General features: G+C 34.0%; 2 protein-coding genes across 5 annotated transcripts in view; one reads left to right on the plus strand and one right to left on the minus strand.

Annotated features, from left to right (window-relative positions):
* Positions 1-3176: 3176 nt before the first annotated feature.
* LOC106066063 (peptidylprolyl isomerase domain and WD repeat-containing protein 1-like) lies at positions 3177-25232 on the plus strand. The gene is made up of 17 exons (XM_013225033.2): positions 3177-3474; positions 10599-10701; positions 10814-10917; positions 11522-11617; positions 11749-11836; positions 12417-12522; positions 18508-18651; positions 18822-18896; positions 19011-19091; positions 19205-19298; positions 20027-20080; positions 20181-20424; positions 20543-20609; positions 20830-20912; positions 22270-22382; positions 22509-22660; positions 25013-25232. Exons 1-17 carry the CDS (start codon positions 3342-3344, stop codon positions 25154-25156), a joined length of 1881 nt encoding a protein of 626 aa, XP_013080487.2. The 5' UTR covers positions 3177-3341; the 3' UTR covers positions 25157-25232.
* The window catches only part of LOC106066064 (uncharacterized), a 36364-nt gene continuing 34322 nt past the window's right edge, over positions 24072-26113 (minus strand). For all 4 annotated transcript variants that reach the window (XM_056030390.1, XM_056030392.1, XM_056030391.1 and 1 more), the window contains one exon: positions 24072-26092. In XM_056030390.1, coding sequence (XP_055886365.1) covers positions 25776-26092 — 317 coding nt within the window. In that variant the 3' untranslated portion in view covers positions 24072-25775. The remainder of the gene's footprint in view (positions 26093-26113) is intronic.

The raw sequence follows: 26113 nt of genomic DNA on the forward strand, positions 1-26113 counted from the left end.
GAATCCTCCTCATTTAAATCAAAATTCCAGTCCATGTCACTAGTCATTCCCCCCCCCCCCCCCAATAGGGCCTACAACCAAACCAAAGCCCTGTGGCGACAGACAAGCAGTGAAGCGGTAGGTGTGGGCACACTAGAAGCAGTAGCTGCAACCCTGCACACAGGCGGCTCAGGCCATATGGTCGTTCACCACTGACACAGAGCAGCAGTGGAGACCGGCAGCCCCCTGAGTGGCTGAGCAGCCCTATTTAGGAGTGCACTACTCACCTCCATAGCATGAGGACAGGGCTAGAAAAGATGCCCCAAAAAATAAACTACCCTAGCCAGCCTACAGCAGTTGGCGGGAACCCTACACAAGCGGTCGAAATTCAAAGAAAAAGACGAGAATAGTTCCTCTTACCATAGGCGCATGGAATGTGCGCGCACTACTTGACAACGACACCGATACAAGATAGACATAGCAGCACTGAGTGAGACTCTGCTTGCAGATGAAGGTAAACTCTGCGAAAGAGGATCTGGATATACTTTCTTCTGGAGCGGTAGAAATACGTCGTGAATCTGGAGTCGGCTTTGCCATAAAGACATCAATAGTATCTAAACTAGTCGGGCCTCCTAAAGGAATTAGTGGCAGGCTCATGACCCTAAAGCTGCCTTTACAAATGGAAAGAAACACATTTTCATTGTTAGCTGTTACCCACCCACCATGACCAACCCAGATGATGTCATAGCAAAGTTTTACGAAGAACTAAACTCCACCATACTTGATATTCCAAAACCAGATAAGCTACTCATTCTCAGTGACTTCAATGCAAGAGTCGGCTCTGACTATCACATCTGGAAAGGAGTCTTATGCAAATTCGGGATAGGTCAGTGCAACAGTAACGGATTATTACTACTCCAGACCTGTGCTGAACACTAGCTGCTCATATCAAACACAATATTCAGTCTCCCAATGAGAAAGCGAACTTCCTGGATGCATCCCCGCTCAAGACACTAACACCTCATAGACTACGTCATCACCAGACAATCTGACCGTCAGGACATTCGTGTCACCAAATCTTGCTGTGGTGCAGAATGTGGAACAGACCATCGCCTCATCATCACAAAACTAAACATTCGTATTCAACCAAAGAGACGTCCGCTAAATTCTAAACCCCTTAAAAAGGCTAAAGACGGCCAGATTAGCAGTTGACAAAATTGAAAAGTCGCTTACAGATGCGATAGAGCACTGCCTCAAGTCCACCCCTCTAGCTGAATCAAATGTAAATAAAAGCTGGGAATGATCCAAAGAAGCTATCCATAGCACAGCGTTAAATATACTCGGACCTATAGAGAGAAAGCATCAGGACTGGTTTGATGAAAACAGTACTGAGATCAGAAAACTATTAGATGAAAAGCACAAGCTCCATAAATTGTATCTGAACAACCCAAACTCCCAGCCCACTAAAGATGCATTCACAAACATCTACAAAAATGTGCAAAAACAGTTACGCCAAATGCAAGATACCTAGCTAAGCAAGAAAGTGGAAACAATACAGGAATTTGCTGACAGGCACGACATGAAGAACTTCTTCCATGCCATAAACGAGGTCTATGGACCCACAAAGTCAGGCTTATCCCATCTACTAAATGCTGATGGATGACCCCTTTACGCTAAAGGAAACCGATCTTGCCATTCAACAGTTCGCATGCGGAAAAGCCCCAGGAGCTGACTCCATTCCCGCAGAGGTCTACAAAAAAAAAGGTGGATTAGCCCTGATTAAAAGACTTCCTGAGCTGTTCTTAATTATGTGGGAACAAGAATCAGTACCACAAGACTTAAAAGATGCCACAATTGTCCATCTATTCAAACGAAAAGGAAACCGCCAAATCTGCGACAACCAGAGAGGAATATCTCTTCTTTCTATTGCTGGGAAAATCCTCGCACGCATCCTACTAAATTGGCTCATGCAACATGGTCTACTACCAGAAAGCCAGTGCGGCTTCAGAAAAGAGCGGGAACCATTGACATGATCTTTGCGGCAAGGCAGCTCCAGGAAAAATGCCAAGAGCAAAATGCTGACCTCTTCTCAATATATGTCGACCTAACAAAAGCATTCGACACTGTTAGTAGAGAAGGACTCTGCTGGAAGATTACGTCAAAGTTTGGCTGTCCACAAAAATTCATTGCCATGGTGAGACGGTTTGCCTGCTCCAGGGAAAGCATACTCGGATCCAAGCATCAAGATAAATGGACATGACATAAACGCAGTGAACAGATTCACATACCTTGGCAGAACTCTCTCCAGAAACGGAAAGATCGATAACAAAATCGACCTGCGTATCATCAAGGCCAGTACATCCAATGGCAGACTGTCTAAAAACGTCTGGAACAGACGAGGTATCACCACAAATACAAAGCTAGGGATCTATCGAGCTGTCATCCTCCCTACATTGCTCTGTGCCTCAAAAACGTGGACAGTGTACAGAAAACATGCAAAGAAACTGAATCACTTCCACATGACATGTCTAAGAAAAATACTGAATGTCAAATGGCAGGACTAAATACCAGATACTAAAGTCCTTCGAAGAGCGGGTCTGCAAAGCATCCAAACAATCCTGATGCAGTCCTAGCTGCGATGGGCAGGACACGTCTGCAGAATGGAAGACCGCCGCATCCCTAAACGACTCTTGTATGGCCAACTAAGCGAAGGAAAGCGCTCGCAAGGCGATCAAAGAAAACGCTTTACGGACACCCTCAAAGATTCTCTGAAGGCGTTCAGCATAGACCCAGCCACCTGGGAGACAGAGGCACATGATAGAGCATCGTGGCGTCGTGCTGTGAAAACTGGTGCACAGGTTGCTGAGGAAAAGAGAACAACGCTGGCAGAAGAAAAACGCCAGAGAAGAAAAACAAGGCCAATGACACTAGCTCCAGCAGTGTGCAGCCGAACATTCCGGGCTAACATAGGTCTCACCAGCCATATGAGGAGGCACAAAACCCCAGTGTCAAGCTCTCAGCCCCCTGGATGACAAAAGTGGTCATCATCGAACCACGATGGACGAACTAAAATCTATGTAGGTCTATGAGCGTTCTGTTTTCTTTCAGCTGTTCCGCACTGACCTATTTATTCAAAATTTATCTAGATATTTAGATCTATATAGGCCAGTGATAGTTATTTGTAAACTAGAGTTGTTTCCCTACAAATTCTAATCTAAAACATTCTAGATCTTGACTAGACGCTAGATAATAGACTTAAATTAATTAAAATTTAGAGTCTAGATCTCTAGAACTATTTTATCTTTAGAAACTAGATCTATCTGAATCTAAAGATAAATATAGACTCTAGTTTTAAATTTAAAATGTCATCAGATAATGAAGAAAAAAAGAATGCAAGGAAGCGTGAGGATTCTCCGAAGTCCGAAGAGGTTGGCAGTGATGTTGAGTGGGTAGGGCCAACTCCAGAAGAAGCAGCGAAACCTAAGAAACGTCGAAGTATGATGGAAATTTCAATGATCAAATTATAGATATAGATTTAATAACACAAATTAAAAAAGTACCCTCTATAATAGATCTAGAAGAATGTCTAGATAACTAGTATAGACTAGTCTATTTAATTAAGTCTATAGTGACTATAGTGAGTATAGTCTATAGATAGGCACTTCAACAAAAAAATTTGTTTTGATCATATTGTTTTGTAATTGATATCATTAAATAGAGCTTGGTGTCCCATTTACAAAAATATCAAATTTATGTTTCTATGATAAGTAGAAGCAAAGTTATGATTTTTTTTGTATTTATTTTTTTTCCTTCTTTGGCTTTGTATTCAATAAAAAATTTTGGTACCCGAAAAATGACTTTTTGTTATTAAAGCATGCATATCTTTCTTATTATTCAATATTTTTGGTTCAAATTTTCAGAAGACTTTATGTATGTTATTTAAAACGTAATACTACCCCAATCTTTCATCTAAACCGATTTTTCATACTTTTCCAGCTGGGCGAAGCTGAAAATAGAGACGACAAATTTGGTCGAAATTTGACTTAATTAATGCACAACTTTTTTATTTGTCAATATTTCCATTTCAAATTTTCAGGAGACTTTACATGTTCTTTATATCATTTTATAACCCCCAAATCTTTCATCTAAATCTATTTTTTACACTTTTACAGCCGGGCGAAGCTGAAAATAGAGACGACAAATTTGGTCGAAATTTGACTTAATTCATGCACAACTTTTTTATTTGTCAATATTTCTATTTCAAATTTTCAGGAGACTTTACATGTTCTATATATCATTTTTTAATCCCCAAATCTTTCATCTAAATCTATTTTTTATACTTTTACAGCCAGACGAAGCTAAAAATAGAACCGACAAATTTGGTCGGAATTTGACTTATTTAAGCACAACTTTTTTATTTATTAATATTACCATTTCAAATTTTCAAGAAACTTTAAACATGTTATTTGCTACAAAAATAAATAATAATTTTAAAGAAAAAAAGCAATTCAAAATTGTGACATTTATTTTTAAAAATTGTACTATGGGAACAGCTAGATTTTTTTCAAATATTGACGAGAACTTGTTTTTATTCCTTAATATTTAATCATAAAATTAAAAGGAGACTTTAAACAGCTGGAGTATGAAAAAGTTATCTTTAAAAAACATTTTTAAAATATTGACCTTTTTTTTTATTTAAAAAAAAATGCAGATGTAAAATTACAAATATTTGGATATTTGGGGGGGGGGGGGGGCGAGGCAAGAGGCAATAGAAATCAATACAATTAGTCAAATTGCCAAGATTAGATATCAGAATGTCTCTTTTATAAAGTTTAAAATATACTGAATCTATATATATATATTATATATACAGACATAATCTAAACAAACTTATAATAAAACATCTAAATTATCTAATTTATAATATATATTGAAAAGCTGTTTTAGTTTTTAGGCTATTTCTCAGATTTTCTCCCATTAAATTTCACATAAAAAAATAGATCTAAATTTAGTCCTCAACATTCTAGATCTAGAAACTAGTATTAGTTTATTAAGACAATTAAGTATAGACTAGACTAGTATATATCAAATCAATTAAAGATCTATCTATCTTATCTAATTCTTATTCTAGATTTCATTCTAAGCATCTCTGTTCCTATTCTAGAAAATAGATCTAAGTCTAAGCCTAAATCTAATTCTAAGTATTAGACCTAGATCTACACTCTAGTGTATGATTAAAACAATAATTTGATTTTTCTACATTATCTGTTGCTTCTCTAGATCTATTACTAACTAAATCTAGATCTACATTAATACGAGTTTTTTTGCTTCATTATCTATATTAATAAACAAGGAAACTTCGTTTTTATTATATTTTATAAGTATTTTATTACTACTTCCGGTAGAATTGATAGCAAAATGGCTACTTTCGATTTGGTGGTCATTTTGGCATTCATATACCAAGAGTGCCATCCAAAATAGCTTTATAATCACACGTGATTCTTATGTAGATATGGATACTACAAATTACTAACCAATATAAATAATTACAAAACAAAAATAAAAAAGTAATCATATCTGGAACACACCCTAATTTTGGAATCTTTAAAAAAACGATCTAATAAACCAATCCCGTCAAATTTGGTATCAAAAGAATCGCCATTTTCTCCCCGACAAAATGATACTCTAATCTTGAAGATCGGTTAAAAAATAATGACGTTTTACGCACTTTTCCGACGGTAACCGGGGACGCGACCGAAACCATGAGGACCAGAATTTAAACACACTTCCGGCGTACAAAAATAGCGATGTTGAAGTACCTACTATAGACTATTAACTATTAGTATCTAATACTATAGATAGTAGAGTAGAGTCACTATTGCGGAACAGTTTGCAGCTACTTTTAGTTTTCAATTTTTTGCTCTGTAATGGTTAGACCTATGGAAAAACTAAAAGTATCTAGGCATTGCCCATCCATTTTCCGATAGTTTTTTAACAGATATTTAAATTTTACATTCAATTCGACTGAGATATGGGTAGTCACAATTATGGAACAGGATTTTTTAAGAAGTCACAATTGCGGAACAGGGTAAAAATGTCGGAACAAAGCCTATATAAAGCATATATTTTATTAGTCTAATACTTGAACTCCTTATCCTTTACATTAATTTTATTTTCATTAAAGCTTAAGACACACATTGTCACTTTTTGATTCTTTACCTCTTCTTTAATTGTATTTGACGTCATACTACTCTGATTTTCCATACAACGTTTTTTTTCCCACTATTCTTTAATTCTTTTTTGTTATATTAATATTATATATAGGCCTATATAATATGGTATTATGATTTTTTCTTTTTGCTGGACGTCTGGTAATCATAAATTATATATTATATGTAATATTATTCTCTAAATGTTTTTAAATTTATGTATACTAATACAAACTCATATTTAAATTCCGATATCTAAATCACTATGTAAATATTAAGCTAAATGACAGTGAATGCGCAGGTCAAATAAATAACATCTATAGTGTTCCACAATTGTGACTATCTTTAAAAAGGTAAAAACAGGATAAACACCTCCTAATTTTTTAAAAATTGAATTCCTGGTAGATAGCTATGAAATGAAGTTTTTTCTCATCCATTTATACACCGAAAATATGTGTATCATGCAGGTGATGTGTCATTATCATTTTTAAAAAGCCTTAAGCCATGGCCTATGCGGTTCTCCTGGTACGTGAAAAATAATGGACGATTCCACACCTGTCAACCTTAACCTGGAGTCAAAATTAATTTTCTGCTGTGAAAGGAAAACCCTTATATTGGAAATGTAGAGAAATGGACCATGCACAGTACCGTTACAGTAGTTTAGCAGAACATTTCAAAATAAAGTAGATTTTAACTAATTTCGACGAGCTGTTCCGCAAACATGCCTGCTCCGCAATAGTGACTTTACTATATAGTAGAGTCACTATTCATCACTATTGCAGAACAGTTTGCTTGCTACTTTTAGTTTTCAATTTTTTGCTCTGTAATTTTGTATTGTAATGGTTAGACCTACGGCTATGGAAAAACTAAAAGTATCTAGATCTAATCTAGGCATTGCCCATGGATCCATTTTCTGACAAAAATAGATGTATTGTTTAGTTTTGCAACACATATTTAAATTTTACATTCAAATCGACTGTGGCTGTGATATGGTCAGTCACAATTACGGAACAGGATTTTTTAAGAAGTCACAATTGCGAAACACTGTAAAAATATCGGAACACTGCATATATAAAGCACATATTTATAAGTCTTTTATAATACTTGAACTCCTTATCCTTTACATTAATTTTATTTTTAAAGCTTAAAACATCCACTGTCACTTTTAGGTTCTTTACCTCTTTATACAATTTTTTATTTTCCACTATTCTTTAATTCTTTTTTGTTATAGTATATATATATGATACCGGATTTGATATTATGATTTGTATTCAACTGTAGAAAAGGCAATAATATTAACAATTAAACGAACAAACCAAAAAAAAACAAAACTTGCTAACAAAAATTAATTTGACCTACATATTTGTAGGCCTATACAGCGGATATTAACATATAATTTATACACAAATAATAATTTTTTTGGGTTTAAGGAATAATTTCTTGCAGTCCTATAGCAGTTTGAGGCTATCTTGGGTGCTGCCACTTTTGCTCCAGAGTTTCTTCAAAACACCTCCAAAGGACTCTAAAGATTAATCCCATCGCCGGTCATGGCAACTATAGATCTATATGCTTCTTGAGGGCGTTTGTTCAATAGAGCGCTTTTCGTAAATGAAAGCCTGGTCAAGAGGCTGTACTGAGGTGGCTAGTGTGAGACATGATACTACAGTATTTTAAATATTTTCTGCACATCGTACAGACCTTTTGAGAAGGGACATATGGCTTGTATGACCGTCAACTAATACGTTTTGGGATAAGGATAGTAGCAGGAATAAATGTGTATCTATTAAGCCATGAATAGAATATGGAAGTTGTTATCCAACCCTTTTCTAACATTCATAATAAGGCATCAGGGAAGTAGATTTTTACAGGGGTTACTTTTGTAGGTATACATTAATAAAGGATGGGTAGACTGTCTTGCTGCACTTAGGCCTATACACGTTAGCACCATCACCTGTTTTACAGCCTGAGATAACTGTGTATAGGCTTACATTTTTACTGTCTTTACACCCAATATCACCGCCTGTCTTTTTGGGTCAAATATAAATCCGCTTTCATTAGCGATGAAGAAGACGGTTGGATCATTTAATAGAAAAGACAAAAATATATATTTTGTACCAATAGCTAGGGTCTATAATATCTGCTGGATGGAGGACACACCCTAAAAAGGAGGACATATCCTTTTGTTGCTGGACGTCGGGTAATCATAAATTCTATATTATATGTAATATTATTCTCTAAATGTTTTCAAATTTAGGCTTATGTATACTAATACAAACTCATATTAAAATTCAGATAATCTAAATTAATATGTAAATATTAAGGACCATATTAAATAACATCTATAGTGTTTCACAATTGTGACTATCTTTAAAAAGGTAAAAACAGGATAAACACCTCCTAATTTTTAAAAAATTGAATTCCTGGTAGATGACTATAAAATGATGTTTTTCCACATCTATTTATAAACAGAAAATTATGTGTATCATGCAGGCGATGGGTCATTATCATTTTTAAAAAGCCTTAAGCCATGACCTATGCAGTACGTGAAAAATAATGGGTGATTCCACACCTGTCAACTTTAACCTGGAGTTAAAATTAATCTTCTGCTGTGAAAGGAAAACCCGAATATTGGAAATGGAGAAAAATGGACCATCCGCTGTACCGTTACAGCAGTATAGCAGAAAATTTCAAAATAAAGTAGATTTTAACTAATTTCTACCAGCTGTTCGCAAACATGCCTGTTCCGCAATAGGGACTCTACTATACTACTATTGAAGATCTAGATTTTTATATTTTTCTAGTCTTAGTCTACTTACTATTCTACTATCTTAAAAATAGATACCTAGATTACAGTTACAGTTAACAATTACTACAGTTAACTTACAGATTCAGATGAAGAAGGAGCACCAGATACAGATCTATGTAAATCTAAATTATTTGAGAATAGATCTAGATAGTAAAACTTTACCATATCAACATCAATGAACTTTCAATAAGTTTTCACCTTGAGGTTGAGTTCTGAGACTATTCTTGACAATTATCTAGTCCATATCTTTAGTCATCTGTGCAAAATTGTATGCCTTGATTACAAATTGAAAAATTTGGGTAATAGAGTTCAATAGAGATTGCGAATCTCTGAAGATATACATCTATATTTTTATGCTATTTAAGTCTATTTCTATTATTATATATTCTACTGATTCTATCAACAGGCTTGTAAATATATAGTTTGAATATGAAACTAGTCATTGATGTAATTGTAAAGTTTGTAAAATACTATTTAATACTTACTTTATAGACAACGCCATAATTTGATGCAATGTGAATACCCTTTTTACTACATGAAAGTTAAATGGCATCAGTATAGTAAAATTAAAATTGCATCGAAACATTGATGAATTGTCAAATATTTCATGTTTCATCATGGGTCTTGGATTTTGCAATTTACACTGATCTCTGTCACAAGAAAAATTTAAAATGTGTAGATTAAATATTTTCATGAATTTATCTGAGGCTACCTTAGAGGTTTCAAGCAACAACTTGATCTATTTTACTATCAGCTCTATCTATAAATAAGTTATCTAAAAATAACTGACTGTTGGGAAGGAAGAGAAACTTAGGCATTGTCAAGATAACTTGACGAAACTTAATAACCAATTAGAGCAAAAATTATTTATTGTATTTATTCAAAGTAGTAGTACAGGCCTATTCTAGTAAGTGTTGATTGGATTTAGATTTTCATAATCTATTTGTAGTAATCAATTATACTGGTGGGGAATGGTGGCTAAATGAATGGTAAAGTGCTTGGGTTCCAAACCAAGGAGTCCCTGGCTCAAATCCTGTTAAAGATAGGAATTTTGAATTTTAGGATTTTTAGGACATCCCTAGCCCACCCAACTCTAATGGGTAAATTATTTCAGGAAAAGTATAGGCAGTTTGTCGTTGTTCTGGACACATGACACTCTGTCTCTCATTATATTTATACACTGACATTATTAAGTTCTCTTTAGGAGCAAACCTTTTGAAGGACGATGGCAAATTTAGAAGAAAAAAAACAACTAGAACATACATTTAACTGTCCAAAGTGCATATCACTTGGCCAGGCAGAAAACTTCTTTAATCTATTAATAAGAAGACAAGATCAAAATTTCAAAATATAGGGATAGCAGGATCTTCCCCCCCCCCCCCTTTTCATTTTCACTCCCTTAAATTTCCAGGTATTCAGTAGGAGTTTTGTCACAATTAATAGATTATTCAACGTCTATGTATGTTGGTTGTTGTATAAAATCTAGTATGCTATTAACATTAAGTAAAAATAATATTGTTACATTTTAAATTAAAGCCTTAAATAATAGATATTCAAAACCTATGACTTTGAATAAAACAGAAATCTTTAACTTTTTTTTTAAGCTTTGGCTTATGAAACAGTTTATTTAAACAGTCTTCCATGTGCTGAGTATTATGAAAAAAGCTACATGCATAGAGATGTCATCACTCATGTTGCAGTCAGCAAGTAAGTAGATTTTGTAGTATGTAAAGATAACAACTGTATGCTGTTAAGTTGTTTCTCCTGTCTATGGGCTTTGCAGTCTCTACAAATCATGACACTAATGTTGTCTTTTTAGGACAGGTTTTATCATCACTGCTAGCTGTGATGGTCATGTCAAGTTCTGGAAAAAATGTGCTGAAGCTGGAATTGAATTTGTTAAACATTTCCGAAGTCATTTAGGTAAAACTTATTTTTAACATTGAAACCACAAAGAAAAATAACTTTTAATAATTTAAGTTATAATTATACTAGACAGCAATCACCTTCCTCTTGCCTCTGGCCTAATAATTAAATTGTTGTCAACATTTCAGTTTGTGTTGTTATATTTGATTTGATTTTGTTTGTTTGTTGCTAATTTTGTTATATCAGACTTTTAAAAAATATTTCTTTTGTCTAGCGTTTCTTTCATGCTATATCCTGCTGAGTGTGTTGTGGTCCAATCTCTTAGGTTGTCAACAAAAAGGCCCACTATTTTCCAAAATCTCTTCTAGTTCAGTTGATAACCTATTACATTAATTAATATAAGAAACTTTAAAAAAATGATTACTTCTTTTAAAATACCAAGTTATTTATTATACATAGGGTCTCTAAGCCTCTGAGACCAATCTCAGTTATTCTTTTTAGTCTAAATTTGTTACTGTCAACTATAAAAATGTTTGCAAATAAATTGGACCCAATAATAGTAGAAATAACAAGAAAGATGGCAGACATTTGATTGTTTTAGACGGTGTGCACTCAATGTAATAAGTTATTGTGTTCTGAAGTATCTTACATTTCTGTACAGGAACTATAGAGGATTTAGTCATGTCACCCAATGGAGAACTTTGTGGAACACTTTCTTCAGATAAAAATGCCAAGATTTTTGATGTTCTCAATTTTGGTAAGTGTTCCTTCCATTTATTTGTATTACTATAAAAAAATCTGTGTTGATGATTATATGTGTTTAACTTAATAAAGTTAGATTGAAATACATAATGTAACATACTCATTTTCATTCTTATATATTTATAGATATGATAAATATGCTGAAGCTGGGTTATCATCCTTCTTGTGGAGGCTGGTTATTTAAGGCTGGAGATCCTATTGCAGCTTTTGCTATGTAAATATTTCTTTATTTTTTTAAATTTTTTGTAGAATGATACATTTAAAGTTGTCATTAATAGGATATTTTAATAAAGTATAGGCCTATAACAATGTTGTGGTGTAATTATTTGTAATAATTGTAGGGCATGGAAGTTGAAATATATTCAGACTGTGAAAAGATGTTTACGGACAAACATAAAAAAAACAACATATGCATATATTTAATGAGTTTGGACATGTGGCACAATTAACAATAAAATGTTTTCAAAAGCTCATCTTCATGCTATTCATGCTGGTTACTGAACTTGGAGAATTTGTTTTGTTACTATTATACTGAAAGGGGAATTGTATTTGTACTTTTTTGTTTTACTGTCCTTTAATTCAGTCTTGTGTTCTGTTTAGTGTTGAGATGTACATTTTGTCTTTTACTCAATTATGGGCTTAAGTAATAATGTTTGATGAAAAGTTCTTATAATTTAGGGCTTTGACACATATTAACATTTAGGAAACCCATTGAATCTAATCCTGGAAATAATATTTGAATCCTGAGTATAATTTTTACTGAAAGACTAAAATTGATAATTTTGTTTTATCAGAGCAGAGAAAGACACTAGTAAAATATATATTTATGATGGAAGAGGAACTAATTCACCTCTCAAAGTTTTGGAAAATCTTCACCAGTCCCCTGTTGTACTTATTCAGGTATAATTTCCAATCATCTTCTAACTTTCTGATATTAAAATGTTTTTTATCCTACTTTATATAATTTATTCATATTTATTAGGGTTGCACTGGCCGAATATCCGGCCATTTATCACATTTTCGACTCCAGCTGGGTATCACTGCAGAATAGTTGGCCAAATATTAAAAAGTACACTGTAGTAGTTACCTACTAAGCAGTGTGGGTCTATTTTATTTGTTTAGTCTATCACATTGAGTTCAAAGAAAGACATGTGATCACATTAAGACAACATGTTGACACTATCTAGAGGTCATATCTTACGAGGATAAAGTTTGTTCAATTAGAGGGCTGGAGTATACAACATACCCCTATTAGCCTGACCTTTCTTTTACTCAGTCTAGGAGTATATTACTATATTTCATTGGTGATGGGAACTTAACTAAATTTGTTTATCCGTCACTTACTGGATATCAAAAAGTACTATCTGGTGCAACCCTAATATTTATATATAAATGTTTGACTTTTCAGTTTATATTAAGAAAATAAAACAGCCATCAATTTTTATGCTCTTAATGTTGATATGGTGCGCAAAGGTGCACGCGTTCAATATAATAAAGGATCATTCTCCGCCATGACACTAATGGTTGTTGTTTGTTTATTGCTGACTGTGAACCTAGATCATAATTAACATGGTGGCAGCGGTGTATTAATGATCAAAGGTAATCATTAATCAGTATATAAAGGTTTATTGTTTGCAATAATAAATAGGCAACAATTCAAGGCTACGCCGTGCAATGGCAGCTAGAAATTTCCTTCCTGTACCCGAGCCGCTCGAGGTAGAAGGAAACATGGCCGCTAATTGGCAAAAGTTTCACCGGAGCTGGCGAAACTATGAGTTAGCCACTAAATTGTCGGAAGAATCAGAGGAGGTCAGAGTGGCCACCTTTCTAACAATTATAGGGACAAAAGCGATGGACATATATGAAGGTCTTGAAATTGAGAAGGGAAAAGAAAGAAAGATGGAAGAAATAGTGAACAAATTTGAAAGTTTTTGCATTGGAAAAACAAATGAAACTTATGAGCGCTATGTTTTCAATACTCGTGAACAGCAAGAAGGCGAGGACATTGAAAAGTACATAACAAATTTGAGAAGACTTGCAAAAATGTGTAGGTTTGAACGCCTGGAAGATAGCTTGATTAGAGACAGAGTAGTTCTTGGTATTAGACATGAATGCCTCAAAATGAAATTGTTACAAGATAGTAGTCTCACATTGGAAAGGTGCAGAGATATTTGCAGAGCATACGAGACCGCCAACAAACAGTTGAGACAAATACAAGCCGACCCTCCAATCATTGAGAAAGTATCAACACCCTCAAGAACAAACATTCAGAAAGGTAAATGCAGGTATTGTGGAAGGATTCATGAATACATTAAAAAAAAGTGCCCTGCATGGGGTAAAATGTGCCTAGCATGCAAGGGGAGACATCATTTTGCTGTGATGTGCAAAAAGAAAGTTCAGCAGGTATCAGATGATATGTCTGACGATGAAAGACAGCTGCAGTCGGACACAAGAGATGATGTCATGATGGTAAAAAATGAATGGGTGATGTCTTTGGAGAACCACAAAACGAAAAGGATGACAACAGTTATGACAGTAAATGGTCACCGTTTAAGGTTTCAAATGGATAGTGGAGCTGATGTAAATACCATCCAGGAAAAATCAGATAGAAAAGGCAACGCAAAGATTACTAATGTGGAATAAGACTGAAATGAGACCCATAGGGAAATCCACTCTAACGACGAGAAATGAGAAAACTAACAAAACATTTGAGGTGGAATATATAGTTGTACCAAATAATCTAGCATGCCTTCTAGGTCATGAAACTTTAACAAGAATGAAGTTAATCAAAGTCAATAAAGATAGGTTCATAGCATCAGTAGTGAATAACCAAGAAGAAGACTGTAGTCCAAAGTTTACTGGTGATTTGGGTGACTTAGGAGAAGTGTCTTTAAAGATTGATAGCAGCTTTAAGCCCAAGGTTCTGCCGTGTAGAAAGATCCCTATCGCTTTACAAGAAAGAGTTAAGGAGGAGTTAAAGACCCTAGTGCAGAGAGGAATCATAGAACCAGTGATAGAGCCTACAGAGTGGGTGAGTCAGATGGCAATTGTGGAAAAAGCTAATGGAAAAATTAGGATCTGCATAGATCCACAAGCCCTGAATAAAGTTTTACTAAGGGAATTCTATAATCTTGCTACTTTAGATGACATATTGGCAGATTTGAACGATGCCAAAATATTCAGCAAATTGGATGTGCAAGAAGCTTTCTGGCATGTCAGACTAGACACAGCGTCATCTAATTTGACAGCAATGATAACCCCTTTTGGTAGATACAAATGGAAACGATTACCATTTGGTCTGAAAGTGAGTTCCGAAATTTTTCAGAGAAGATTAAATTTAGCACTAGAAGGACTGAAAGGCTGTTTCAATTACGTTGATGATATTATAGTGGTAGGAAGAGGAAGAACGAAAGAAGAAGCACTCAGAAATCATGATAATAACCTAAGAGAGCTGATGAAGAGATGTCAAGAAAATAAGATTAAACTGAACCACGAAAAGTCTGTTTTTAGAACAGCTGAAATTAATTTTTTGGGTCATATTATTACAGAATCAGGAATAAAACCAGACCCGAACAAAGTATCTGCCATTTTGAGTTTGAATGCTCCAAAGGATATTTCATCAGTCCGAAGATTCTGTGGCATGGTTCAATATCTTGCAAGATTTGTTCCAGACTTGTTGACAGATTTACAGCCCATAACAGAGTTGATCAGAAAGAACACACCATTTGTTTGGTCTGATCAATGCACACGAGCTTTCAACAAGATAAAACAGAAAATATCGACTCATGGCACATTGATATATTTTGACCCTAACAAAGAGCTTACATTACAAGCAGATAGTAGCCAAAATGGGTTGAAAGCAGCGTTATTACAAGATGGCAGTCCAATAGCATATGCTTCTAGATCATTAACTGATACTCAGAAAAGATGGGCACAGATTGAAAAAGAATTGTTAGCAGTGGTTGTTGGTTTGGAACGTTTTGACCAGTATACGTATGGCAGGACAGTTATAGTTCAGAATGACCATAAACCACTGGAAAACATCCTTCAAAAACCACTCAGTTCTGCTCCGAGAAGGCTACAAAGTCTAATGATGCGTCTTTATCGTTACGATATCCAGTTTCAATATGTCAAAGGCAAAAAATTTGTTCATAGCTGATACTTTGAGTAGAGACCCATCAGAGGAAAAGAGTGATATCCCTCATGTTTGTGTCAATACATTCGGACTGGCAATGCCAGATGCAGTGCTGGAGAAAGTCAGAATCGAGACAGAGAAAGATAGAACAATGCAAACACTTATTCAGTATATCCTAAATGGATGGCCAGACAAACATAATAGTTTACCTGAACTCAAACAATATTTTTCACTAAGAGATATGTTAACATACGAAGACGGACTCTTGTTGAAAGGAGAACAAATAATCATACCGATATCACTTCGCAAGGAAATAGAAGAAAAACTCCATGCAGCACATCTGGGAGTAGATTCAATGAAAAGAAGAGCAAAAGAAACAGTTTTCTGGCCTGGATTATCAACTCGAATAAAGGAAATAGCCAACTCATGTTACATTTGTCAGAAAAATAAACCAGCAAATCAGAGAAAAGAATTAATACAGCACGAAATAGGTTCTTCTCCGTTGGACAAGATTGGAATTGATTTATTCCAAATGTGTGACCAACAATATCTAGCTATAGTGGACTATTATTCAAATTTCATAGAGGTAGAAAACATGCAGTTGACAACAACACACGCAATTATAAAGAAACTGAAAGTTTTATTTGCAAGATATGGGGTGCCCAAAGTCTGTATATCTGATAGCGGACCTCAGTTCACATCGGAATATTTTTCCAAGTTTATGATGGAATGGGGAGTGACTCATTTGAAATCTTCTCCAGGACACCATCAATCCAATGGAAAGGCTGAGTCAGCAGTTAAAATTTTGAAGAACATAATGAAGAAATCTAGAGAATCAAAGTCAGATGCTTATGAAGCTCTCCTGGAATTTAGAAATACTCCAAGGCAAGACACAAATCTAAGCCCAGTTCAGATGTTTTTTGGTCGGATGACTCGAACACTGATACCAAACAAAAGGAGTAACATTAAGATTTCTACATGTCAAGAGAACATTATGAGAAGGAAAGAAAAACGTCAGATGAGTGTAAAAACATCTTATAAGAGGTCAAGAAATTTAAGTCAGCTGAGAACTGGACAGATGGTCTATTTCCAATCTCCTAATGACCCTACATGGAGACGTGGAAGAATCCAGTCTCAAGTCAATCAGAGAGCTTACATTATTCGAGGTGACAATGGTGCAGTGTACCAAAGAAACAGAGTGCATATCAACCCGAACAGAGAAACAGAAGAAGATATATTCCCCGATACTGATGACAATATACAGGACAATAGAACTCATGATCAACACATTCGCCACTCATCAACTCATCATTCCCTGTGACCAAGGGATCAGTTGAAGAAACCGACAAGATTCAATGACTATGTGTCTTAATGAACAATTGAATGTTGATTTTTAAATGTGATATGTTTCATATTCATTGAAGCGTATATATGTATGTTATGTTTAGTTGTTTATGTTGTAGTTTTGTTTTATTTTTTTCTATGATACTCCCATAAATGTTTTATTTTTTTTTAAATTTTTTTTTTAAAGAAAAGGGGATGTTGATATGGTGCGCAAAGGTGCACGCGTTCAATATAATAAAGGATCATTCTCCGCCATGACACTAATGGTTGTTGTTTGTTTATTGCTGACTGTGAACCTAGATCATAATTAACACTTAATAGCTTATTTCATTTCCTTCTGTAATTAAGATTGAAAAAAAACCAACTTAATTACGTTGACACAAGTTAATTGCACAGTGGAGCATTTAAAATATAGCTTAAACATAGACTGTCTGTATACACACACTAGAACCCTAACCCTAGGTTCCATTATTTATGAAAGCCTAACTTCAAAGATTGAAATCAGGGACATTCAAGGCTGAGTGTGCTTGCAAAAGAAAAGCTTTATCTTGCTTGTGCAAAAAAAAATACATACAATTCTTTATTCTTTGTTTTTCTTAAACAACTTCAAGCATCAGAACACAGAATAAAAAGCTTTGTCTTACAATTGCTGAGGAGTAAAACTATATTCAGCAGACTTGATAGGCCAGCTATTATATTAGTAACAAGTTCAATGACTAATAAGGATTGTCTGTTGGAAAAAAAAATCTTTAAAATTTGTGTGGATAGTAAGTGTTGAAGATACCAAAGCTTTCATTGCTGACTCTGCAAAGAATGGTATGAAAGAAAAAATAAAAGATGAATTCTTTCAAAATGAGACAATATTTTCAGTGGCAGCATACCTTTTTACCAAAATTGCCTCTATACAAAACTGCTTTGATAGAACTGGAAGCTCTTGTTCCAGCCAAGCTAACCATTGCATCTTCTTTAAGTCTAAATTCACTTCTAACAAAAATTTATGTTCTTTTGAATGAATTTTTTGTTGATGATGTTATGGAATCAGGAATACAACACTAGAGGCATTATGACCATAATATCATTGCCAGGTGGTGCTACTTACAAAGAACGACAACATTCTGGCATAATCCAGACAAATCTATGACAAAGATTAAATGTGTAAATATTTTTAAAAAAAAAATATACAGAATGTCTTATAAGTTTATGCTGTGTTCATTTTCTGCTTGCATGATGGATTTCATGAGTATATTTCTTTATATTTAGCAAAATACACAGTTGCCCCTTAAAATACAAATTTCCAGGTCTGGGAATACGCTTTTCCATTTTGGGATGTAGGCATCTCTGAATTAGTCTTTAAAGCATAGTATTTTTTTTTCTCTCCCATTTCAAATGTTTTTGTATGCTTTCAGTACAATCCAATTTTTGATTTTGCTGTTTCCTCTGACAAGAAAGGACTTTTAGAATACTGGAGTGGACCTAAGTCTGAATATAGCTTTCCCAAGAATGTACACTGGGAGTTTAAAACAGATACAGACTTGTTTGATTTTCTCAAGGTAATAGAATATCAACAACCTTGACTCACTTCTTACACTTTATACTGTAGATAGTTTTATATCCTTGGTGTGGAATAAAATGGATGCCTTGACCTTTTGTTTTTTCAATGAATCTTTTAATTTAGAATTGAACTGTTACATTACAACAATGTTCATGTTTTTTACTCTAGTGCAAATGTGAGGTTTCATCCTTAACCTTTTCACCTAATGGTCAGTTGATGGCAACCTTAGCAACTGATAGAAAGGTGAGTTTTTTTTTTGTGAAAATAAATAAACACAATGAATCTAGACATAGTCTAAAAAATATTATGGTATTGCTGCAATATAGCTAGAAGCAACAATCTTTTTTTCCCTGTCAGATTCGTATTTTCAAAGTTCTGAGTGGAAAATTATGGAAAGTTTTGGATGAATCTCTTCAACAGTTTACAGAACTACAACAGGTAATTGAAAAGAAATTAGATAGAAAACTTTTTTTTTTTAATTTTTAAATAATTTTATATCTTGACCAATATTTGTATCTCCTTTAAAAAAAACAACAACAAACTAATTTCAGAGAAAGCAACAGATTCCTAATATGGAATTTAGCAGACGTTTGGCTGTTGAAAAAGATGTTGAGAGATCTGGGAGCTTCAACATTTGTAACTTAGGTTGGTTTCCTCTGTTTAATTAATTCACTTCTTTTTGAACCTAGGCACTAATGAGAACATTACAATTATCTTTATGAAAAGTACATACTTTAATATACAACATTGATGCTAAGATGTATGAGACTCTAAATTATCAATCTACTTAGTTAATTCTATTTAATACTGTACTTGAGATGATAAAGACTATTGATTTATTGGGATATTTTTAGCGCAATCTCAACTGTACTACAGTATTAAAAGTAGCCTAAATTTTAGGAAGTGCATTTTTGTCAGCCTTTTATAACTATGTACAGTATCGTTCAAGATATCATTTTAAGAAACAGAGAAAAAAAATTTCAGATGAATTTATTTGTTTGTTATTAGCCAAGGTCCTTAACTCTTGTACCCTCGAGCATTATTTATGTCTTTCCAAAAGGGAAAAAAGCTCAATTGCAAAATAGAAATGTTTCAAAGCTGAAATGAAATTATGAAAAAGGATTGTGCTGAGTCCAACAAGGTTTATATAAAGCATTACAAACTAAAGTTAGGGCTACAGTTTTATTCCTGGTCAATGTTGAACTAATAATAGTTCATCCAAAACAATCTCTTTCAATATGTTTTCTAGATAGAAATAATTGTGTACCTTAACACTGCAATTTCCTTCTGATGTTGTTGAGTATGTATTTAATTTCCAGTCAGTGTACATATATTTGTAACTAAATCTTGTTTTTTCTTCTACACAATGACAGTATTTGATGAAAGTGGCTACTTTTTGTTATATGCTACAATGCTAGGGATCAAAGGTTGGCACTTTTCTTTCACTGTTGACTACAGTACTAATTGCATAAATGAAGTCTTCGGAATTTCTACACACTATTTTATTGACCTATTCTCTGTTTGCAGTGGTTAATCTACATACCAATACTTGTGTTCGATGGTTGGGTAAGTCTGAGAATGTCAGGTTTCTACACTTAGCATTGTTTCAAGGAGCAGGCAAAACAGCTCAGCCAGTAGTAGATGCAGAAATGGCAGCTTCTGACAATCCAATTCTGAAAAATGTTTTTGTGGATCCTATTCTTGTCTGTACAGCTTTTAAAAAAGCCAGGTTCTTCTTGTTCAGTAAAAGAGAGCCAGATGATTCTAGAAGGTTTGCAAAACTTGTTTTCAATGTATGATTAACATTTGCATGCAGCCAAGTTGTAGAATATATAATAGTGTGACTTGTAGAAAAATCTCATCTATGGATTTGTATTTTCTATCTTAAGTGCTGACAATGAAAGAGATGTGTTCAATGAGAAACCCTCAAAGGAAGAAATCATTGCAGCAACTCAGGTCAAAAGAAATTCCATTACAATCTTAGTTTACTTTATACATCAATAGTAAAAAAAAGTGTTTTTCTTTTAAAGAAGACTTTTATGTAACTTCTAGCATCATGGCTTTGAAAATTTTTGTTTATATTTAGTTTTATTTGTTGGTTTAGCACTTCATATTTAATATTTACTTTCATTTGTTTTGTATTTTATGATTGACTTATTTATTTTTTAAAAATCAGGATGCTTCCTACTTGAGAATTTCAGAAAACTGTATTATTCACACAACTCTAGGAGACATCCACTGTAAACTTTTTGCCAAAGAGTAAGTAAATAATATAAGTTAGAATGAGAAACTCCAATAGTTTGGACAGTTTTTGATAATTAATTTATCTTACAGATAATAAATATATTATTCTTCTTATTTTAAAAAAAAACAACAACTTTGTAATTAATGTTTTTCTGACATAATTTTTCTATGCATCCAAAACGGTGAGATTTTCACTGGGTTTCTATGTGACATCAGAGTGGTAGATCAATTCTATATGTGTAGGTATATCTGACCAGGTTGTTAAAATCAGTCAGACATGCAGCCTTATACTTTTTGTATATTGAGGGGTGTGAATGAAAATGTTTTTTTCCCCTAGAGTTGTAATGCTCAGATTAGATCTTAATAATTGTAGATCTAAATTACAGTAATAAAGACTACTACTATTATACATTTTGGCATCATAGATCTAAGGAAAATGTGTCTTACAAATGTTCTAGCACAATAACAAGGACATACAAAAATATATATATAATAAGTTTACTGTTGTCCCTTTAATTAAAATCTTAGGAAAGTGGCAACTTTCACATTGAAAAAATTAATTTATATTGACTTTTTGTATAATGGAATCCCTTAAAGAAAGGTTTAAAATCTCATTAAAGGAACAGATCAAAGTCTATGCGGTTAGATGTAGGTCTAGCAAGCAAAGAAAAAAAACTTTAAGTACTTAAACATTTGACCTGTGTAACTAGAGTAAGGCTAGATCTACATGCTTTACTAACTATGTCAGTGTGTTATTTTCTCGCCTGACCACTTAACATACCAATACAACAAACAGTATTCTGCAATGCTTAAGGAAAAAACTGGTTGATAACATGTGTTACAGTAGACCAGGTCGACACTGATCAGTTTGTTAGAATCATTCAGAAACACAGTCACTGTTTTGAGTAGGGGGTGTATGCGAAAATGTTAGTTTTTTTTTTCCTCTTGGTAATCCAAATGCTTTTAGATCTATATTACTGTACCAGTGACTATCATAGAATATAGACTAGGCCTAAAGGTCCTGTAAGAATGAAGTGATGCGATTGGTTAGATTTAGATCCGCTTTCAGTATTATTGAGGGGAGTGACATAGGCATGGTCTAAAAACAAAATCTCTCATAACCACTTTTTTTTTTGAGCTGTGAAGAATTTAGTGCCTAATTTATTAAATATAAATGTTTAAAACATCTAAATATAAAATGTTATAATGTTTACTATTACAACTTTTTATGCAATATTTAAATTTGTCAGTAACTCAAATTGAAAAATCAAGTTTCCTTTTAAATACTTTACTTTGTCATATTGGATATGTGTCGAGAAAATAATGTCAGTATCTATTCTTGCCGATGAATTCTGTTCTCTTTCTTGACTAGATGTCCAAAGACAGCGGAAAACTTCTGTGTACATAGTCGTAATGGTTATTATAATAATCAGCTCTTTCATCGTGTCATCAAAGGGTTCATGATACAAACTGGAGATCCATTGGGTATGTTCAACTGTTGACCTTTTTTTAACTTAGCCTTAGTTTTCTTTAAAGGTCATACTCAATTCAAATAATAGAATGTGATACTTCCTATATCTAATACACAACAAAAATATTATTTTCTCTTAGGTAATGGTACAGGAGGGGAATCTATCTGGGGTGGTGAATTTGAAGATGAATTTCACCCTAATCTGCGACATGACAGGCCATACACTTTGAGTATGGCCAATGCTGGCCCTAACACAAATGGTTCACAGTTTTTTATCACAGTAGTTCCAACTGTAAGATAATGAGTATTTATTAAATATCTTTAATTTAATTATTTTTTATCACAATGACATAATCATTGCTGTGAGTACAGTATTAAGGTATGTTTTAATCTGTATTTTATAATGGATTGGATATAAAAATCATTTGTTTTTCAACCCATGGGGTGCAACATGCTGACAAGAGGGTGGGTCCAAAGATATTTGAATACTAATCAAAAAATAAAAAATCACTGTTTCATCTTCTAAGAAAGACCTTTGAGATTTTGGCCATTTTCACTTGTAGCTTCTGCAGCAAGATTGACTCTAAACATTTTCTGAAGAAGGCTTTCAATATGTTTCCTCCAATGCCATTCTATCAACTTTCTCAATACAGCATAGTCAAATTTCTACTGTATCATATTATTTTCTTCTGGCATCTTATGCAAATAAAATGAAGATAATCTTGTAACCTTCACACTCATTATAAAATGTATATTGCTTTGACTCTCTGCAAACACTGCACAACCGACTTGGGCTCCAATTAACGTCATTTTGTAATGTCTATAAATTCACAACCAATACTGTACAATTGGCAACATAATACACTGTACAGGTGCTTCATCGTATAATTCGCCGTAGAAACTCTGTACCAAACTCTACTGACGCTTCTGTCTCAGCCTGGACTCTACTAAATTCCACTGTACTGGATCCACTTCTGCTGCTTGCCAGAAGTTCGACTTAAACATCAGTTAAAGCAAGACTAAGATACTTGTCCAAAACACAAACACTGCACCTCAAGTAAGCATTAATGGCCAACCACTAGAAATTGTTGATCACTTTTGTTACCTTGGCTCCATCATATCCAACAACACTCTACTGGATAAAGACATAAACAACAGGATAGCCAAGGCAATGGCCACCGTGTCACGGTTGCAGAAAAGTGTCTGGGACAACATATTGCTGACTAGCAGTACTAAAGCCCTAGTCTACCAGACCTGTGTGTTGAGCACCTTGCTGTACGGAAGTGAAACATGGTCAACCTACTCATGGCAGGAAAAAAACCTGAATGTCTTCCACCTCCGATGCCTAAGGCGGATCTTTAAAATAAGGTGGCAAGATAAGACAACCAATGAGGAAGTGCTACAAAGAGCAGGGTGCCAGGACATCCGCTCTGTTATCAGCAGCAGACGCCTTGGCCACGTTCATAGAATGCCAGTAGGTCGACTTCCACAGGACATCCTGTATGGCGATCTAATAGAAGGCAGGAGAGCCGCTGGTCGCCCACTTTTACGTTATACTGATGTATGCAAACACGACATGAAGCTCTTCAAAATCGACACTAGCAGCTGGGAAGAGGTGGCACTGGACATATCCACATGGAGAGAAGTAAATTAATTAAAACAAATAATGCAATGGACTAACGTTCAGTACTTAACAACAAGCATTGATTAACAAATGTTTAATGAGATGAATGAACATTTGGTTCATAATAGTAATCAATGAAGGTGACTAATTAAAATAATTATGTATTCAGAGGAACATAAATTGATAAAAATACTAGCATGACATAAAGGCACATGTTGGTCACCAGAGATACACAACGATCAAGTACTGCCAATACAAAGCCTTCAGAACAACTCGACACACATGTTTACAGTCTACACCCAGATCAAGCTTGATCAAGCTATCATCAAATCATATCAGATATCAGAAAGACATGACACAATATTAATAACAATAATAATGGTAACATTATATCATGTTACATATAAATAAATAAAATAAAAATACATAATCAGACATTAAATACAGTGATTCCTTTGCCTGAAGCATCAGTCTATAGGAAAAATGTCAATGAAGGATCAGGCTAACAAAGAGTAATTACACAGACATCCCTGCAATTGTTGATGTTTAAATTGTGCTGATGTGTATATCCATATTGCCCTTGCCCCAAGGGTCTTATTTGACTTAATTGGATCTGTATTTTTTTACTAAAATGAATAGTGCGCTGCCAGGAGAATGCATTTCTGAAATGCAGAAATTCAGAATGCAGAAAAAATGTTTGTTGCCAGGGTTTTTCCTCCCACCTCCAATGACAGAGTTATGTAAGCTGGCTAAGAGGCACGAATGTTAAATTATTCATTTGGGGGAGACGGCATCAAATCTAAAAGGTTGAGAAACACTGCATTAAGGATTCAAACAAGATAATAAGGATATAGTTAGTTCAGTTTTATGGTTATTGCAAGCAGTTGTTTTTGTTCACATACAAGCTAATGCTCAAAGAAATAAATATTTATTCAGTAAGCCATTCACTTCATGTACTTAACATTGCACCCAAATTTGTTGAGTTCACATTGAAAACTAATCTGTTTATTATTCCACTAGCCTTGGCTGGATAACAAGCATACAGTGTTTGGCCGAGTTGTCAAGGGCATGGAAGTAGTCCAGACAATAAGCAATGTCAAAGTCAATCCAAAAACAGACAAACCTTATGATGATATTCGAGTCATTAGCATCACTGTCAAATAATATGTGTAATTCTTTAATATGTAAATTGTTTGTCTTTTTGTTATTGTACTTACCTAATAAAATGTTTGATAAATTATTTAATCTGTATTATTTAATCTGTTCCTTTTTTTTTTTTTATAAACGTTTAGTTTGATCTCTTAAGTAGAATAAAATAATGCAATTGTTTTAACATAATTTCAAACATATATAGAGAACTAATTTTAAGAAGAGGATTATAAATCTTACAAAGTTCTTTTTTTTTTTTTTTTTTGAAGCTTTCCCAGCTCCAGCATGTACATAATGATGATATTAACTTACAATTAATAAAAATAATTTTGACATTACCCGGTACAAGTTTTGTCATGAATGGCAACACATATGATGTATGAAATCACATCACGGAATGAAACAGGAATTATCTTTATGTCAGGCCGACTTTGATTGATAGGATTAGCTTTTGCTCAGCTTATAAATTGTACCCATTTTTTTTCTTTAATTTATGCCTGACTTGTTAGGTCATGGATCCAGGTAGTGACATTCATCTTGAGTAGTCCTATTGATAACTGTTGATAATTAAATACCAAAGTAAGCTTCTAGACAAATTGTGAGAATTGAACATTTGCCTTAGTCAAATGTTTTGCTAGGGATTTACACAGACACTAACATAGTAATTTGGTCTTTTTGGGTTTGGCTCACTCCAGATCTGTACTTCATTAAGTTCTCTGACATTTTCAGTCTGACCTGAAGCAGTTGTACTTACACAGACACTAACATAGTAATTTGGTCTTTTTGGATTTGGCTCACTCCAGATCTGTACTTCATTAAGTTCTCTGACATTTTCAGTCTGGCCTGAATTAGTTGTACTTTCACAGACACTAACATAGTACTTTGGTCTTGTTGGACTTGGCTCATTCAAGATCTGTCCTTCATTAAGTTCTCTAACATTTTCAGTCTGACCTGAATCAGTTGTACTTACAC

This window comes from Biomphalaria glabrata, chromosome 5 (assembly GCF_947242115.1).
Source record: "Biomphalaria glabrata chromosome 5, xgBioGlab47.1, whole genome shotgun sequence".
Taxonomy (NCBI): Eukaryota; Metazoa; Mollusca; class Gastropoda; family Planorbidae; genus Biomphalaria; species Biomphalaria glabrata.

Excerpts from the sequence above, each read along its gene's own strand:
- LOC106066063 (XM_013225033.2), top strand. The coding sequence starts at position 3,342 with ATGTCATCAGATAATGAAGAAAAAAAGAATGCAAGGAAGCGTGAGGAT. Across the intron at positions 12,523-18,507 it reads CCCCTGTTGTACTTATTCAG|TACAATCCAATTTTTGATTT; the intron begins GTATAATTTCCA and ends GTATGCTTTCAG. Across the intron at positions 18,652-18,821 it reads ACTTGTTTGATTTTCTCAAG|TGCAAATGTGAGGTTTCATC; the intron begins GTAATAGAATAT and ends TTTTTACTCTAG.